The sequence below is a fragment of the Myotis nattereri genome, assembly GCF_964212035.1.
Source record: "Myotis nattereri genome assembly, chromosome: 5".
Classification (NCBI taxonomy): Eukaryota; Metazoa; Chordata; class Mammalia; order Chiroptera; family Vespertilionidae; genus Myotis; species Myotis nattereri.
Window position 1 is genome coordinate 29,517,698 of NC_138080.1, and position 16,342 is coordinate 29,534,039.

Below are 16,342 nucleotides of genomic sequence, written 5' to 3' on the forward strand. Positions count from 1 at the left end.
CCACATACAAGCAATTAGTGCTTGATTTGCAGCAGGAATATGTGTAATATAATAAAACCAGATAATATGCTCAGTAGTGGAGGCTGTGTGGAGAAGGAGGGGGGTCAAGGAGGGCCTGCCGGGGGTAACATTTGAGCTGAGACAGGGGAGATGGGACAGCTTGGGAGAGATGTGCAGAGAGAGCCTTCTGGGCAGAGGGAACAGCCAGTGCAAAGGCCATGCAGTGGGAATTCACTTGGAGGACAGGTGGCAGCCAGTGTAGCTGGAGCAGTGGGTGAGGAAAGATCAGGGGGCGATGAAGAGGGAGAAGAGGATAGGGCCCCAGATTGGCAGGGTCTTGCAGGTGAAGAGTACCATTTTTTTTAACTGTGGTAAAATATGCATAAATACACATAAATTCACATGTGCCATTTGAGCCTTTTTAAAAGTGTTCACTTCAGTGGCATGAAGTCCATTCACATTGTTGGGCAACCATCCCCACCATCCATCTCCAGCACTTTCTCATCTTCCCAAACTAAACCCCCGTCCTCATTAAATAGTAAGGCCTTATCCCACCCCCACTCGCCCAGCCTCGTGGATTTTAAGTTGGACAGGGAGCCACCGGAGGATTTTAAGCAGGGGACATGATCTGAATTCATTCTAAGAGATCGCTCTCGTGTTATGTCATTACAGTTCACAGCCCTTCCTTCCAGCCCATGTCAATTAAGCACCTACTGTGTGAACAAGACAAACCTGGTTTCTTCTTGACATGGGGGGAAACTGATAATAAAGAAACACAAATACTCTGACGGCATCTAACAGCTCCTCCTGAACTTGCGTGTGTCTGTTTTTTCAGCTTGAGCTATAATTGACATATAACATTGTGTAAGTTTCAGGTACGCAACTTGATGATCTGATGTACGGATATATTGTAGGATGATCACCACAATGAGATGAACTCATCCATTGCCTCACACAGTTACCTTTTAGTGTATGAGCAGAATATTTAAGATCTACTGTCTTAGCGACTGCCAAGTACACAATACAGTTTCATCAACAATAGTCACTATGCTGTGCATTAGAGGCCCAGAAATTACTCATGACTGCGGGTTTCTACCTTTAGGCCAACGTTTCTCCTCTCCATTGCCCTCCACCCCCAGCCCCTGACGAGAACCATCCTACCACCGGTGCCTATGAGTTCATTTTTACATTCCACATATACATGAGATCACACAGTATTTGCCTCACTCTGTCTGACTTATTTCACTTAGCATAATGCCCTGAAGGTTCATCCATGTTGTTGCAAATGGCAGGATTTGTGTCTTATTTTATGGCTGAAGTGTGTGTGTGTGTCTTTGTGTGTGTGTGTGTCTTTTTGTGTGTGTGTGTGTGTGTGTGTGTGTGTGTGTGTGTGAATAATGCAGTAACCAGGGGGAAGCAGATATCTAAAGATGGTGATTTCATTTACTTTGGATAAATGCCCAGAAGTGGAATTGCTGGATTTTTTAATTTTCTGAGGAGCCTCCATGTTGTTCTCTGTAGCACCAATTTGCATTCCCACCAACAGCGCACAGGGCTCCCTTTTCTCCACAGCCTCGCCAATACTTGTCACTTCTTGTCTTACTGAGAATAGCCATTCCAACAGGTGTGAGTGATATGTCTCACGGTGGTTTTGACGTGCATTTCCCTGACGATCATTGATGCTGGGCATCTTTTCACGTATCTGTTGGCCATTTGTGTGTCTTCTTTGAAAAAATATCTCTTCAGGCCTTTTGCCCGTTTTGGTATGTGCCTGTTTTGCGTGGCTGTCTCTGCAGGCCTGCCATTCTGTACTGTGTGTCCTGCTCTGTCCGTGTGTCTGTTAGGTTCTATGTATTTTTGTTTTATCTCTGTCAGTATCTATGTCTGTGGATTCATGTGTATCTATCTTTCATTTTTTTTAATATATTTTATTGATTTTTTACAGAGAGGAAGGGAGAGGGATAGAGAGTTAGAAACATCGATGAGAGAGAAACATCAATCAGCTGCCTCCTGCACACCCCCCACTGGGGATGTGCCCACAACCAAGGTACATGCCCTTGACCGGAATCGAACCCGGGACCTTTCAGTCCGCTGACGCTCTATCCACCGAGCCGAACTGGCTAGGGCTATCTTTCATTCTTCATCTGTGCCTGTCACTGTCAACCTGTGTGTTTATCTCTGAGCCTGTATGTTCTGTCTCTAAGACAGAACTCAGTCATCATCACAGCTGAGGAGGGATAAACCCTTCAGAGATGGGGCAGGGAGAAGAGGCCATCGCCAGGCATAACAGATAAGATAACAACACACACCTGAATTTTTAGAACTCAACCAGAATGAAAGCACTTAATAGCAAAACCCATGAGATGCAGCCAAAGCCATTCTCAAAGGGAAATGTATAGCCTCCTAATGTATTCATTAGTAAACAAACAACCCAAAACGAATGGTGCATCAGCTTAGGATGAAGAAAGAGCAATACCTGAAATCTATATAATTTTATTAACCAATGTCACCCCAATAAATTCAATTTTTTTAAAAAAGAGCAGATGGGAGCTTTGGAGATTGAATTCAACTTCACAGATGGGGAAACAGAGGCCAAGAAAAGTTAAGCCACTTGCCACAGTCACAAAGCATAGGAGTCCTGGCACAGCTGGGATTCAGAAATAGGTTTAGTCCCTCCCAGCTCATTGTTCAAAGACTTCTGGCATCCCTCGCTTTTATATTCTATTTTTAAAAAATTATTTCAATAAAAATATATCCAACAACATGTCATAAACTCAAGACAAGTGTTTTTTGTTCTCATCACTGCACTTCCTGATTGCTCAAGTGTGTCGGAAATAGTACCTCTTGTCCCCATCCTCCAGGACTGGCACCTTGCAAGCTTGACCCTTGATTCCTGGGTTGGGGGGTGGGGGGAGTGGGGACTCACTCCCAGAGACTCTTGGTGCCCACTTTCCAATAGCAGGAATCAGGGGAAGGAAAACTGGACAAAAACAGGGACAAGAAGGGGTGGGCAGCCCCTCTGCTGTCCTCCCCCACCAGGAAACAATTTTGCAATCTTGACTCCTCCCTTTCCTGTGCCTGGCTCAAGTTCAGGCCCTATCGGGAACAGGATGTGGGTGGGTGGGGACTTCCCTACGTTGGTGCCCCTGCCCCCAGCCCAGGTAGGTATAAGGCCACCTCAGCAGACCAAAGGAATCTGGATGGAAAAGAGAGAGGCCACCATGTCCTCTTGGAGCCCAGAGGGAAACCAGAGGTAGGTCCCCACCCTGCTGTTCCTGGGCAGGCTTGGACACCAGGCAGTGCATGGTCAGTCCGTTCTGACCCACTGAAATCACAGGGCCAGGCGTAGGCCTCCTGGCTGGAACAGACCAACACTCAGGCTCTAACTAGGACAGGTTTGCTCCCTTACACACACTCACCTGCAGACATCCCAGGCAGGGAGTGAGAACCCACCCCCGGCCTCAGAGGCCTGCTGGAGGGGGACCGGGAGCAGCAGAAGCCCCAGCCCTTCAAGGGTTACAGTGCCAACTGCAAACCATCCAATATCAAGGCCAAATGCCTGCCCCGAGCCTGCTTTGGGCACTTATTTATTTATTTATTCATTTTGCTTTGGACATTTTTCATGTTCAAAGTCCCATTTGCACCCGGAGCCCTGGCTTGTGCCTGGGTGCTTGAAGCAAGATGGAACTGGACACAGATCACCTGACCTTGTTTAGTCAGGGTTGGAAAGAAAGAGTAGGAGCACAGAGGGGGAAACCATGAGTTCTGCTTGGGAAAGTCAGAGAAAGTCTCGTGAAAAAAGGGGCATTGGAGTTGGGGGCTTTGCAGGATGGGTAGGAGTTCACTGGCTCTGCCTTCAAAACATGAAGAGGAGGAGGAGGTGAGTGCACTAGTCCAGAGGAGCAATGAGGAGGCATGGTTCTGGGGAGCAAAAGTGGATAGGAAGAAGTGGACATTTTCTGGGTATATTTTCCCTGAGTTGGGTATATTTTTATTTTGGCTCATTAAGCACCTTCTGTCATTGCCTCCAGCCCAGGGGTCCTGGATCCCCACCTTTCTAGAGCCCTGTTCCTGCTGCTACTAATTGTGGCCCCCTCAGTCCACGGGGCCACCCCAAACCCTGAAGCCTGCCAGGTGTTCCAGTCAAGCAATGGCAGCTCCGTCAACTGCTACCCACCTGCCAAATTCCCCCGGCAGCTCCCAGCCGACACCATCTTCCTGTCTGTGGAGTTCTTCAACCTCACCCAGCTACCACCCGAGACCCTCCTGGGCATCCCTAACCTCCAGGAACTGCACCTTTCCAGCAATGGGCTGGAGAAGCTGTCAGCCAAGTTTCTGTTGCCTGTGCCTCAGCTGAAGGTGCTCGATCTAACCAGCAACGCCCTGACCCAGCTGCCCCCCGGCCTCTTCCAGGGCTCAGCCACCCTCCACACCCTGGTGCTGAATCAAAACCAGCTGGAAGTCCTGGAAACCTCGTGGCTGCAGGGCCTGAAAGCCCTGAGGCATCTGGACCTGTCCGGGAACCACCTCCGGACACTACCCTCCGGGCTGCTGGCCAACTTCACCGACCTGCGCATCCTTGACCTTGGCAATAACCAGCTGGAGTCTTTGCCCTCTGACCTTCTGAGGGGCCCCCTGAAGTTGGAACGACTGCACCTGGAGGGCAACAGATTGCAAGCCCTCGAAAAGGGCCTGCTGGAGCCCCAGCCACACCTGAGCTACCTTTTCCTGAGTGACAACCGTCTGGCCACGGTGGCGGCCAGCGCCTTCCAAGGTCTGAAGCAGTTGGACATGCTGGACCTGTCCAACAACTCACTGAGCAGCGTGCCCAAGGGGCTCTGGGCATCTGTGGGGCAGCCCGGGGCAGGCCGGGACATGAAGGATGGCTTTGACATCTCTGGTAACCCTTGGAATTGCGACCAGAACTTGGACGACTTCTATGAGTGGCTTGTGTGCAATAAAGACAAGATGTTCTCCCGGAATAACACATACTGCGTTGAGCCTAAAGCCATGCATGGCCAGACACTCCTGGCCGCGGCCATGTCTCATTTGAAGCTTAAGGCTGGGCTGGAGATGGATAGGAACGGCCTGGCAGAACACTGCACCCCATTAGGCAATTAATTCCCTTTGCAGAGTGAGGCAGGCTTCCCACAGTTGCTAGACCCATTTTGCCCCTGCTTCCCAAAACACCCCTTAGGCTCACAGGCCTCCTTGGCTTTGCTCAAGCTTTGCTCATTCCTCTTCCAGGAATGCCTTCCCATGTCCCACATCTCTTGGTCTCCCAGCTCCCTCAGCACAACCCTGGCCACACTGGGGCTGTCTCTGACTCTGGCTCCCCCACTTTTGGGGGGCTCTCTGAGTGCAGGGCCTGGGGCTGAGGTGTCTCACTCAGTTAGGTGTCAGACCCGAGGGGGTTAATAAATAATTGTCAGCCCTAGCTGCTTTGGCTCAGTGGATAAAGTGTCAGCCTAGGGACTGAAGGGTACCAGGTTCAATTCTGGTCAAGGGCACATGCGAGTTTCGGGCTCGATCCCCAGTAGGGGGCGTGCAGGAGGCAGCCAATCAATGATTCTCTCTCATCATTGATGTTTCTTTCTCTCCCTTCCTCTCTGAAATCAAGAAAAATAAAATAAAATGTAAAATATTTTTAAAAATAAAAATAAATGTCAAACGGAATTGGACAAATTGGCATTTACTGTGTTCCTGCATCTCCCAAGTCAACTTCCTACTTCTCTGGGATGAAGGAGGAAATAGGCATGACAGGGTGTGGGGTGCTGGACTTGAAATCTGAAGACCTGTGGCTCCTCCTCCTCCTCTCTCCTATCCTGAGGCTTAACTGGAAATAAAACTCTGACTATTGGCCGGGGTGTCATTTTACTGGTGGATTCCTGCCAGAGCCTGTGCCCTGGGGAAGGTTTAAATTAAACCAGATTGCTTCAGGTCTCCAAACAATTCGTCATGTTGGCCAGTGATAGCCCAGGGCGCAGCCACCCAGGACAAGCATGGGCAGAAGCCAGGGCTGTGCTCTCAGAACTCAGGACCTAGAGCCACCTGCTGACAATGCTGGGTATAGTGGGGCCAGGGTCAGATTTGGGGGGCCAGGGGTGTTTGGGCCATGCTCGGTTTTTTCAGCCCCCTGGAAGGAGTATCATGACCACATTGGTGATCATTCCAGGCGTGAAGATGAAAAAGCCAGGGTCTGGAGCTTGATTTGATTGAATTTAAATCAAATCCGCCAGTTACCGTGGGACCCAGGGCAAGTGGTTTAAGTGTTCTGAACCTCAGTTTGCTCATCTGTAAAATGGGGATCTCAGAGAATGGGCCAGGTTGGCTCCTCGTTAAGTGGTAGATTAAAAAAAAAAAAAAATGGAAAGAGCCCTGGCCAGTAACTCAGTTGGTTAGAGCATTGTCCTGATATGCCAAGGTTGCAGGTAGATATGCCAAGGTGCCGTAGTCAGGGCACATACAAGAATCAAGCAATGAAGGCATAGATGGTGGAACATCAAATCAACGTTTCTCTCTCTCTCTCTCTCTCTCTCTCTCTCTCTCTCTCTCTCTCTCCCCTTCTCCCTCTCCCTCTCCTAAATAAACATTTTTTAAAAATAGAAAGACATGAAGGACTTGCCCAAGGTCACTGGAGAAGGAGGTGGGAGTTGTGGTCGCCCCCCCCGCCCCCCCTGCAGGCAGCGAGGGTGACAAGTGGCCAAACTCGGCCAACGGAAGTAGCTCAATTTTGGGGCATCCACCATCCCCAAGTTGCTTTGGCAACCGCACAGTACTCGGGAGCACAAGGGCTCAAGAGCGTGGGGTCCTGAAGCCCCACCCCTGACACGCCCCTGAGCAGCCTTTCCCTATTGGCCAATCCCAAGAGGCTCCGCCCCCAGAGCCACTATAAGGCGGGCAGGGCCGGCAGAGGGCGGAGACAGGAGCCAGAGTCTGGGGTCGGCGGCAGCACCGGGGGGCTGAGGCTGCGCGCGCCCAGGTGAGTGTCACCCGGGTGGCGTCCAGGAGCACCCAGCAGGCCCGGGGGCCCGAACTGGGTGGGCAGGCGAGGGCTCAGCGGCGTGGGGAGAGGAGGGGGTGACGGGCTGGAGCAGGTGGCTGAGACCCTTGGCCCAGTTGGCTGAAGCTCAGGACCCTGTTGGGCGGGGACCACAGCTCCGAAGGCACGGGGTAGGGATGACCTGCAGGCGGGGAGTCTGAGGTCAAACTCCCTGCTCTGAGTCAGCTTAAGCTGAGTGACCTTGAGCGCAGCATGGACCCCTGTGTGCCTCGGTTTCCCCGATTGTCGATCTGACTGGGTTTATTGGGATTCTACAGTTACCACCGGCATCCCTGTATGGGGCTGCTCGTGCAGTTCTGTCCAGGGTAGGGGCACCAGGGACCTCCCCTGCTTTGCAGAAGAGGAAACAGCACAGAGAGGTGAAGGCACCTGTCCAGAGTCACACAGCAGGTAATGGCAGGATTGACACCCTAAGCCCATGCTTGGAATCACTACAGGGGCCCCACTTTGCCAGAGCCTCTCTAGTGTGCACCTACTGTGTGCAGAGTCTTGTGCACTGTCTGTGCTCCTCATGACATTCTGAAGTAGGGTATTATCATTACCTCACTTTTTGGATGCGGGAACTGAGGCCCCAAGAAGGAACAAGACTTCCTGGAGTCACAGAGCCCAGACAGACAGAACCCAGGGCTTGGGAGGGAGCTTGGTGGGCTGGCCCCCTTCACTCTATCCTGTCCCCCAAGGTGACCCTATTTGCAGCAGGCATGTCAGAAGATGAGGCGGCTCAGACCCACCCACCCAGCCTGTGGGAGCAGGACCAGCAGGTGAGGGGCTGCACCTCCCATGGAGCAGCACATGGGGAAGGGAGGGGGACAGTCCCTCCCTGAACAGCTGGGTACCCCTCCCACCTCTGTCTTTGCTTTGAGCACCTCACTCTCAGGGCATGTTGGACCATGGAGGCTGGCATCTCTGCACCTCCTACCCATTTCCCAGAGGGGCACAGTGAGGCCTGGGAGGGGAGCATTTCTTCAAGCACACCCAGCTGGCTTACCTGGCCTCTGCCCAACCTTCCCCCTCCCACCTCTGGGTCTCCGCCTCTATCTCCCTGTTTCTGTGTCCACCATCGTGGCACTGTCATCAGCAACAATAATAGCAGCACTCACAGCATCCACCCTGCATCAGTCACTGTTCCAAGCACTCCACATACATTGGCTCCTAGAATTCCCATCACAGCCCCAGAAACCCATTTTACAGATGAGAGACGGAGGCACCACGCAAAGCAGTTCACTCACTTGCCCAAGCTCACACAGCTCAGAGGTGGCCTAACCAGAGCTGAATGCGGACAGTTTTGCCCCAGGGGCATGTACCCTTAAAGCCACCAGACTCAGAACTTGTCACGCTGTGTGTGTGCTACTGACAACAGGAGCCTGTGAGCACCTTCACGTGGGCTCCTCTACTGCCCACAGCCAGGCGCTCCACATGCTTTCCCACAGAGCTCTGGCCCACCCCCGTCTGGCCCCTACGGAGGAAGTGGGTTAAAGTGAGGCTGAGCCTTCCACCTCCCTGGGGGCCCCTCTGACTGCACCCCTTCCCACAGAATGTGGTCCACCGAGTGGTGGCCCTGCCCCTGGTCAAGGCCACGTGCACTGCTGTCTCTGATGCTTACAGCGCAGCCAAGGACAGGCACCCGCTCCTGGGCTCTGCCTGCCGCCTGGCTGAACACTGCGTGTGCAGCCTCACCACCAGCGCCCTGGACCACGCCCAGCCACTGCTCAGCCACCTGCAGCCTCAGCGTGAGTCCCCCTGGCCAGACAGTCCTGTGGTTGCCTCATGGTTTCACCCTCTCATGCTTCATCCACGTGGCATGGCCTGAAGTGTGGACTCCCTGACCTGGGTGGTGTCCCTCCTCAGTCTTACCTGTCCTGTGCCTTTAGTCTGACTGCCCCCCCCCCCACCACCTGTGTCATCCTTGCTCAGTCCTTGTGCCAGGGCCATCTCCCAGTCCCTCTTTGCCTGGCCCTCCCCTCTACCTGTTGGCATGTTATGTCTCACATCCTGGTCATCATCTGCCCGTAGCAGCTTATTTGTGGCCCCTCCTTCTGTCGCATTCCATCTGTCGTGAAGTTCTCCTCCCTTCTTGGTTGGTCTGTTAGGCCTTGGGCCCCCTTTACCTGTCCAACCTCCCTTCCCCGTCTGCCCCCTTGTCCTGAGGGCTGCCCCCACCTATCCGGATCCCCATATCTTCCTAGACCTGTGACCAGCTCGCGAGTCCAACCTGACAACCTGATGGGGGTGGGGACAGAGACTCTTGACTCCAGAAGGGGGCCACCTGAGGTTCCCAGCCCAGGGCCTCCCCACTTCCTTCTGTCGCTGGCTTGAGTGACCTTGAGCCTGCTCCGAGGCATCTGCGCTGAGCGTGGGTGTGGAGTCACCTTGGTGCTGGCAGGAGTCTGTGGCAGGGCAGAGGTGTGGAAAGCAGAGGAGGCAGGGCCCAGCCTGGGGGCCCACCACGCCCTCAGGGTCTCCAGCCCCTCAGGGAATCAGCCAGGTCACCCCTTTCACAAAGGCCTCCCTTCATCTCTCCCTATCTGTCCCTCTCCCCCTCTCCCTTCTTTTTTCTCTGCTTCTCCCTCTAGTATTCCCTCCTGTGTCCCCTCGGTCATCGTCTCCCAGATTCTCACTCTCTGCCTTTCCCTCTCCCCCCAGTGGCTACAGTGAACGATCTTGCCTGCAGGGGCCTCGACAAGCTGGAGGAGAAGCTACCCTTTCTCCAGCAACCTTCGGAGATGGTATGGCACAGATCATGGGGATCTGCAGGGGGTGGAAGTGTGAGGGAGGAGGGCTGCCTCCCTCAGACCCAGCCAGAACCCCTCTGCCAGCTGGACTCTAGGACCAAATCAGGCTTTGGTCAATGCAAAAAACACCACACAGATGAGAATACTCAGCACCCAGCCTGGCTGATGTGGCTCCGTTGACTGGGCATCATTCAGTGCACCGAAAGGTTGCTGGTTCGATTCCTGGTCAGGGCACATGCCTGGGTTGTAGGCTCCATCCCCTGTGCGGGGTGTGCAGGACAGCTGATCGATGTTCCACTCTCACATTGATGTTTCTCTCTCTCCCTCTCCTTTCCTCTCTCTCTCTAAAAAAATCAATAAAAATGTGTTTTTAAAAAATAATCGGCACCCATATTTATCTAGCACTTACTATGTGCCAGTAGGTGCTGGTAACCCCTTCGGCCACCCTGTGAGGGAGAGATTTGATTTTCCTCCAATTTGTAGACAGGGGAATTGAGACCTAGAGCTGGGAAAGAGCCAGGGGTCCTTGACCCCCAGGAGCCAGGGAAGGGAGCTGAAAACTGACAGCACCTGGATCGGGGTCCGTCCCGCCAGGTGGTAACCTCAGCCAAGGACGCAGTGGCCAGCAGTATGACAGGCATGGCGGGCTTGGCACGGCAGGGCCGGCGCTGGAGCGTGGAGCTGAAGCGTTCCATGAGCCACGCGGTGGACGTCGTGTTGGGCAAGTCGGAGGAGCTGGTGGACCACTTCCTGCCCATGACTGAGGAGGAACTCGGTGAGGCTGGTGTCCTCTCCACCTGCCCCCAAATCCTCCTGCCCAGTCCCCATCCCCAGAGGTTACAGATTAGATAGGTGCCTTGGCCTGTTTGGCTCAGTGGATAGAACAGATTGAAGGGTCATGGGTTCGATTCCAGTCAAGGGTATGTACCTTGGTTGCAGGCTCGGTCCCCAGCCCCATAGGGGTGCGTGTGGGAAGCAACCAATCGATGTCTCTCTCACATCCATGTTTCTCTCTGTGTGTCTCTCCCACTCCCTTCCATTCTCTCTAAAAAAATCAATGGGAAAAATATCCTTGGGTAAGGATTAACAAAAAAACCCAAACCGATTAGAGAGGTTCAGGACTCACTCGACCACAACAGATCAGCAGGAACATGGAGCTAGAGCCCAGCCCGCCCACCCTCTCCACCTCCATGGCCCCCCAGCCCTCATCCTACTAGAAACCAGACAGGCCAGACCCCAAGGGCATAAGTGGCTTAAAGACTTGAGAGAGCTGTAGCCCTCCTAATTGTATTATCTGACATGTACAATGCCTTTTAAATGTTTTAATTCATTGCATGCACTTAACAATCAGATTTTGCCCTACAAATCCCAATTTTTGGCTTGCCTTGAAAAATTAGACACTTGGGTTGAATAGCATCTGCCCCCTTAAAGCCCACCTTCTCCAATGTTCTAATATCGTCTGCTGGCCCTGGAGTCGATCTGACTTCTCAACCCCTGCTCTGGCACTAGAAGAACATATTGACATACTTTGTCCTCAGCGGAAAGGCTGTAAGGCATTTATGAAGCACTGACTGTTCCAGGCACTTGTGATATATTCTTTAAGAGGCAGTTTAGTAGAGTGGTTAAGGCCAGTCTAGCAGCGGTTCTCAACCTGTGGGTCACGACCCTTTCACAGGGGTTGCCTAAGACCATCGGAAAACACATACATAATTACATATTGTTTTTGTGATTAATCACTATGCTTTAATTATGTTCAATTTGTAACAATGAAATTGGGGGTCACCACAACATGAGGAACTGTATTTAAGGGTCGAGGCATTAGGAAGGTTGAGAACCACTGGCGGTGAGAGCGCCTGGGTTTGAATCCTGGTTCTGCTTCTGGCACACTGTGGGACTTCACCTCTCTTTGCCTCAGTTTCCCCATCTGTGAAATGGGGCTAATAACAGTGCCTACATCATAGGGTTTAGGGAATATTGAGAGTTGAATTTGATAAAGGGAAACTACAAATTTGGGAGCCCATGAGCTTGTCCATCCAGAAGGAGGGTGAACAGACATGGAAGGGGTGTCCACACTGACCCCCTCTCCCCCATCCTGCCCTCCAGCGGCACTGGCGGCTGAGGCTGAGGGCCCGGAAGTGGGCTCAGTGGAACAGCAGAGGAGACATCAGGGCTACTTTGTGCGCCTGGGCTCCCTGTCAACAAGACTCCGCCACCTGGCATATGAGCACTCTCTGGGGAAACTGAGGCAGAAGAAACATCATGCCCAGGACACACTGGCCCAGCTGCAGGAGACACTGGAGCTGGTGAGATCCCTCTGCCTGCCCCCACCCTGTAATGCTGGCCAGTAAGCATGGATTGAACACCAGCCGAGTACCTGGTCCCGTGCTAGACTGAAGGGGGAGGCAGAACTGGTCTCAGCTGCCTCTAGCTGTGCATGTTTAGGACTGGGGAAGAGGGTGCCTGGGGCTGGAGGAGCTTACAGGGTGTTGAGACTCAGCCTGGGGAGTAAAGAAGGGGTTTTGTGGAGAAGTAGGAGCTGGAATTTATAGGCAGTTAAGGTAGGTCCGAACAGGGAGAAGGTACTTCTTCCCTCGCTCTCCTGCCACCAATTCCAATCCTCTGCACCCTTTAGGTTCCAGTGCACACCCAGCTTCTTGTCTCACTGTCCATCCCTCCCTGCCCCAAAGGAACATGGCAGCCCCTGCTTACTGGGCTACGTGCAGATGCCGCAGCCTGCCTGTCCCGCACCCCTCTCATCTCAATCGCCAGCAGCTCCGTTCTCAAACCCTCCCTCATCTGACATATCAGCTATACTGTCAGCTCTGCCCTCAAAGTCTATCCTGAACCTGCCCACATTTCCTCCCTCTGCTGCCTCCATCCACCTGCTTCCAGCTTTCATGCTTGCACACCGTCACCCAGTTCTCCTCCTGGACCCGTCTGTCCTTTCACAGCAGCCAACAGAGGGCACCTGTGAGCACCTGAGCACGATGTCCTGAAGGTTCATCCATTTTGTAGCATGTATCAGAACCTCCTTCTTCTTTATGGCTCAATAATATTCCACCATATGGATGGGCCACAATTTATTTCTATTCATCTTTTAACACATGCCCTGTCCTGGGTACTGAAGACACAGTGCTCCTTCAGGACACTCACAGGCCAGTCAGGGGATCAGGGTCAAAATGGGGAACACGGCAGGTGCTCTGGGACCCAGAGGATGGATCACGCAGCCAGAAGGGGAGGAGGGAGGGCTTCCTGGAGGGGGTGGTGTCCACACTGAGACTTGAACTGGAATGAACCAGCGGGGGAGATGAGGTGGAGGGAAGAGTGTACGTGGCTGAGGGACCAGCATGAGCACATGCCTGGCGGTGAGTCTGAGCTTCAGGACCACAGGTCACAGGGTCAGCCAGAGGCAGAGGATTCAATGAACAGGCCCCAGGCTGGGTCAGCAGGTGCAGAGGCTGCACACAGCAAGTGTTCCTGAAATGCTTATTGAGGCCAGATCCAAGCTAGGATCCGTCCCGGCTCCCCCGACCCCTCAAGTCCTCCACCTCTGATGAACACTTTTCCGGTTGCCACAGATTGACCTCGTGCAGTGTGGGATGACCCCCACCGCCCCAGCCCGCCCTGGCAAAGTGCACGAGCTGTGGGGGGACTGGAGTCTGAGCACCCTGGAGAACGGCCGCCGCCGTAGTCAGGTAGGACGGTAGGATGGGAGTGGTTCTGGATCCACCCGGGGTTGCCAGGGGCCATGACTGAGCTATGAATAACCAACTGCTGAGCTAGCTGGTTGGAGTGCCCATGGGGAAACTGAGGTAAGTTGACCGTCCTATTGGGTGCCCACAGGAGAAACTAAGGCAGGGCTTGGTCTGTGGTGTGCAGGGAGGAAACTGAGGCAGGGTGATGCAGTCCTGTTGGGTATCCATTAGAGAAACTGAGGCAGGGAAAGTCTCTTTGTGGGTCTTTGAGGGAAACCTTCCCGATTCCTGCTTTTGGGAGGCAGGGCTATCTCCTTGTGTCCATGGGTGAAAAGAGGCAGGGAGATAGTCCCATTGTGTCCATGGGGAGATTGAGACAGGGTGGCAATACCATTGTGTCCATGGGAAAAGGGAGGTAGGGCTCGGTCCCGGTGTGTACCTATGGGGAGACTGAGGCAGGGTGGCAGTCGCGGTGTGTCCATGAGTAAACTGAGGCAGGACGGCCGTCTCAGCACGTGTCCATCCGGAACAGTGAGGCCCCCCTTGCCTCCCCTCCCCACAGGTGGAGCTGGAAACACTGGTATTGTCCCGAAGTCTGATGCGGGAGCTACAGGGCTCAGTGGACGCACTGGAAACCAGCGTGCGGGGCCTGCCCCGGGATGCCCAGGAGAAGGTGGCCGAGGTGCGGCGCAGCGTGGACACCCTGCAGGCGGCCTTCGCTGATGCGCGTTGCTTCGGGGATGTGTCAGCCTCGGTGTTGGCCGAGGGCCGGGGCAGAGTGGCTCGGGCTCATGCCTGCGTGGACGAGCTGCTAGAGTTGGTGGTGCAGACCATGCCGCTGCCCTGGCTCGTGGGGCCCTTTTCGCCCATCCTCATAGAGCGGTCGGAGCCTCCACCTGGCCTGGAGAACCTGGTGGACGAGATCGTGGGGGGCCCTGATCCCCGCTGGGCGCATCTGGACTGGCCGGCCCAGCAGAGAGCCTGGCAGGCCCAGCACCGGAATGGGCTAGATCTCCCGGAGGACATTCCAGAGGAGCCTGAGCCCCCCAGTCGCCCCAAACACACCTTGATGCCAGAGCTGGACTTCTGATCCCCTGGAGCCTCACTGCCAGTGGCAGCAGGAGGCTGCCCTACACTTCCATAGCCTGCTGCCCTCTAGTGGCCACACAGAAGCACAACAGCCAATGCCTTTACCCTGGCCCAGGCACGGAGTTGGGGGTTCCTGTGGAATTCTGACTCTGGACCAGCTACTCTGACATCAGACCCTTCCCAATCTTTCCCTTGGACATATGAGGACATGAACCTAAGTCAGGTCTGACTAGTCTCCAGCTGGATTCATCTGTCTGTAGTCACCTGTTCCTCACCCCAAGAAGCTGATCAAAGCTCCTCAGAGAAACACATTTTGCCCAGTGGCTTCTATTTGGGGCTTTGAAAAACAAGCATCCACCTGCTCCCCCAGCTTGTACATCCTGGTCTGAGGGGTCCCCAAAGATGCCGGGCTGCACCAACTGGGCCAGCCGGACCCACTTGCTTTGCTGTTTGGGGTATGCTCTCCAGAATAAAGGTGCTTCATGTTGTTCAAAGGCCCATGGCCTCTGTTCTGGCTGGAATGAGTCTCAGTTACAGGGTGCCCGGGGGGCCTCAGAGGTGTGATGTATGACACAAGCCAGGGTTTGAGATTTGAAAGGAGTGATGCCTACTTCCCCCCCAACCCCTCCCTCCCACTTGCCATTCTGTCTGTACTTCCACCTTAGTGTCCAGCCCACCTGGCTGAAGCATTGCACTCAGATGTAGCTTCCTGGAGTGAAAGTTCACACTAGTATAAATGAATGTCTTGGAACTGCAGGGAGCAGGATCTTGAGGAGAAAGAAGTTAGAGGGGTCAGTCCTCCTATGCCCACCTCCCTGCACCCACCGTTGCTGATTTTGCTGTGGTTTCTCCACTGATCAGGACTGGGGAGACAGAGACAGGGCAAGGGCCATGGGCCAGTCTCATGGGGTCCCTCCCATCTTCTGACCACATTCTTGGCTGCCCCTCAGACTCCCCAGTGGCCAGGCAGGGTGTTAGGAAACCATAGCATGATTCGGTGAGGTCAGGATGGCCCCTGGCTTCCCTGGGACCCAGCCCAGGGGCAGCTCTGGGAGCCCTGACCACTTCCCACTGGTCGGATTCTCTTCCCTGCCCCTGCTCGGAACCGCCTGGCTCCCTGTCGCCCTGGGGCTGAGTCCCAGCCTTGCCGGCAGGTGGTTAGGCAACTTATTTTTCCTCTAAACATGTTTCTCCTCTGAGAAATGGGTAAGTCATGCCCAATCCCAGTAAACACCTCACCCACAGAAGCTATTATTCACTCATTCATTCAACAAATACAGGGTATCCCCCAAAATGTATACACACTTTGAATAATTACTAATTCCAATGGGTTAAATCTGAAAAGAAACATCAATTGAGCTATCAGCTGTTAAAAGTGTGTAAACATTTTTTTGGAACAACCTGTATTTATAAAGCACGTGCTGTGTGCTGGGCAGTTCTCCACCTTGGGGACATGGCAGTGACAAAATGGATAAAATTCCTGCCCCTCTATGACCTGACAATACAGTATGGAACAGGCAATGTACAAGAAAAATAAGTAAATTACTATTTTTAGTGTTAGTAGAATAAGAAAAATAAAAGGGGAGGACAATGGGTAGTATGTGGGCATTTGAGGAGAGATGTATATTTTTAAATAAAAGAGGGGTTCCAGAAAGGCCTCTCTGAGGAGGTGACATATGAGCAAAGACTGGAGAACATTCCAGGTCGAAGGCACAGCCTGCGCCAAGGCCCCGGGGCAGGACCTTGCCTGGCCTGTTGGAGAA

The 16,342-nt window shown here is 53.5% G+C and overlaps 2 protein-coding genes across 5 annotated transcripts; both read left to right on the top strand.

Annotated features, from left to right (window-relative positions):
* The first annotated feature begins 3,198 nt into the window (after window positions 1–3,198).
* LRG1 (leucine rich alpha-2-glycoprotein 1) lies at window positions 3,199–5,854 on the top strand. Its single transcript, XM_081092519.1, has 2 exons — window positions 3,199–3,253; window positions 4,032–5,854. Exons 1-2 carry the CDS (start codon window positions 3,201–3,203, stop codon window positions 5,119–5,121), a joined length of 1,143 nt encoding a protein of 380 aa, XP_080948645.1. The 5' UTR covers window positions 3,199–3,200; the 3' UTR covers window positions 5,122–5,854.
* A 1,064-nt stretch (window positions 5,855–6,918) lies between these two features.
* On the top strand, window positions 6,919–16,099 carry PLIN5 (perilipin 5). 4 transcript variants are annotated; one of them, XM_081092513.1, is made up of 9 exons: window positions 6,919–6,982; window positions 7,321–7,453; window positions 7,744–7,824; window positions 8,598–8,793; window positions 9,707–9,789; window positions 10,390–10,570; window positions 11,899–12,098; window positions 13,374–13,490; window positions 14,053–16,099. In XM_081092513.1, exons 3-9 carry the CDS (start codon window positions 7,765–7,767, stop codon window positions 14,578–14,580), a joined length of 1,365 nt encoding a protein of 454 aa, XP_080948639.1. In that variant the 5' UTR covers window positions 6,919–6,982; window positions 7,321–7,453; window positions 7,744–7,764; the 3' UTR covers window positions 14,581–16,099. The 4 variants fall into 4 exon arrangements, with proteins under 4 accessions (XP_080948639.1, XP_080948642.1, XP_080948640.1 ...); XM_081092516.1 differs by having other exon boundaries at window positions 8,669–8,793; XM_081092514.1 differs by having other exon boundaries at window positions 6,925–6,982; window positions 7,760–7,824.
* Window positions 16,100–16,342: the final 243 nt, after the last annotated feature.

Excerpts from the sequence above, each read along its gene's own strand:
- LRG1 (XM_081092519.1), top strand. The coding sequence starts at position 3,201 with ATGGAAAAGAGAGAGGCCACCATGTCCTCTTGGAGCCCAGAGGGAAAC. Across the intron at positions 3,254-4,031 it reads AGCCCAGAGGGAAACCAGAG|CCCAGGGGTCCTGGATCCCC; the intron begins GTAGGTCCCCAC and ends CATTGCCTCCAG.
- PLIN5 (XM_081092513.1), top strand. The coding sequence starts at position 7,765 with ATGTCAGAAGATGAGGCGGCTCAGACCCACCCACCCAGCCTGTGGGAG. Across the intron at positions 7,825-8,597 it reads TGTGGGAGCAGGACCAGCAG|AATGTGGTCCACCGAGTGGT; the intron begins GTGAGGGGCTGC and ends CCCTTCCCACAG. Across the intron at positions 10,571-11,898 it reads CATGACTGAGGAGGAACTCG|CGGCACTGGCGGCTGAGGCT; the intron begins GTGAGGCTGGTG and ends CCTGCCCTCCAG.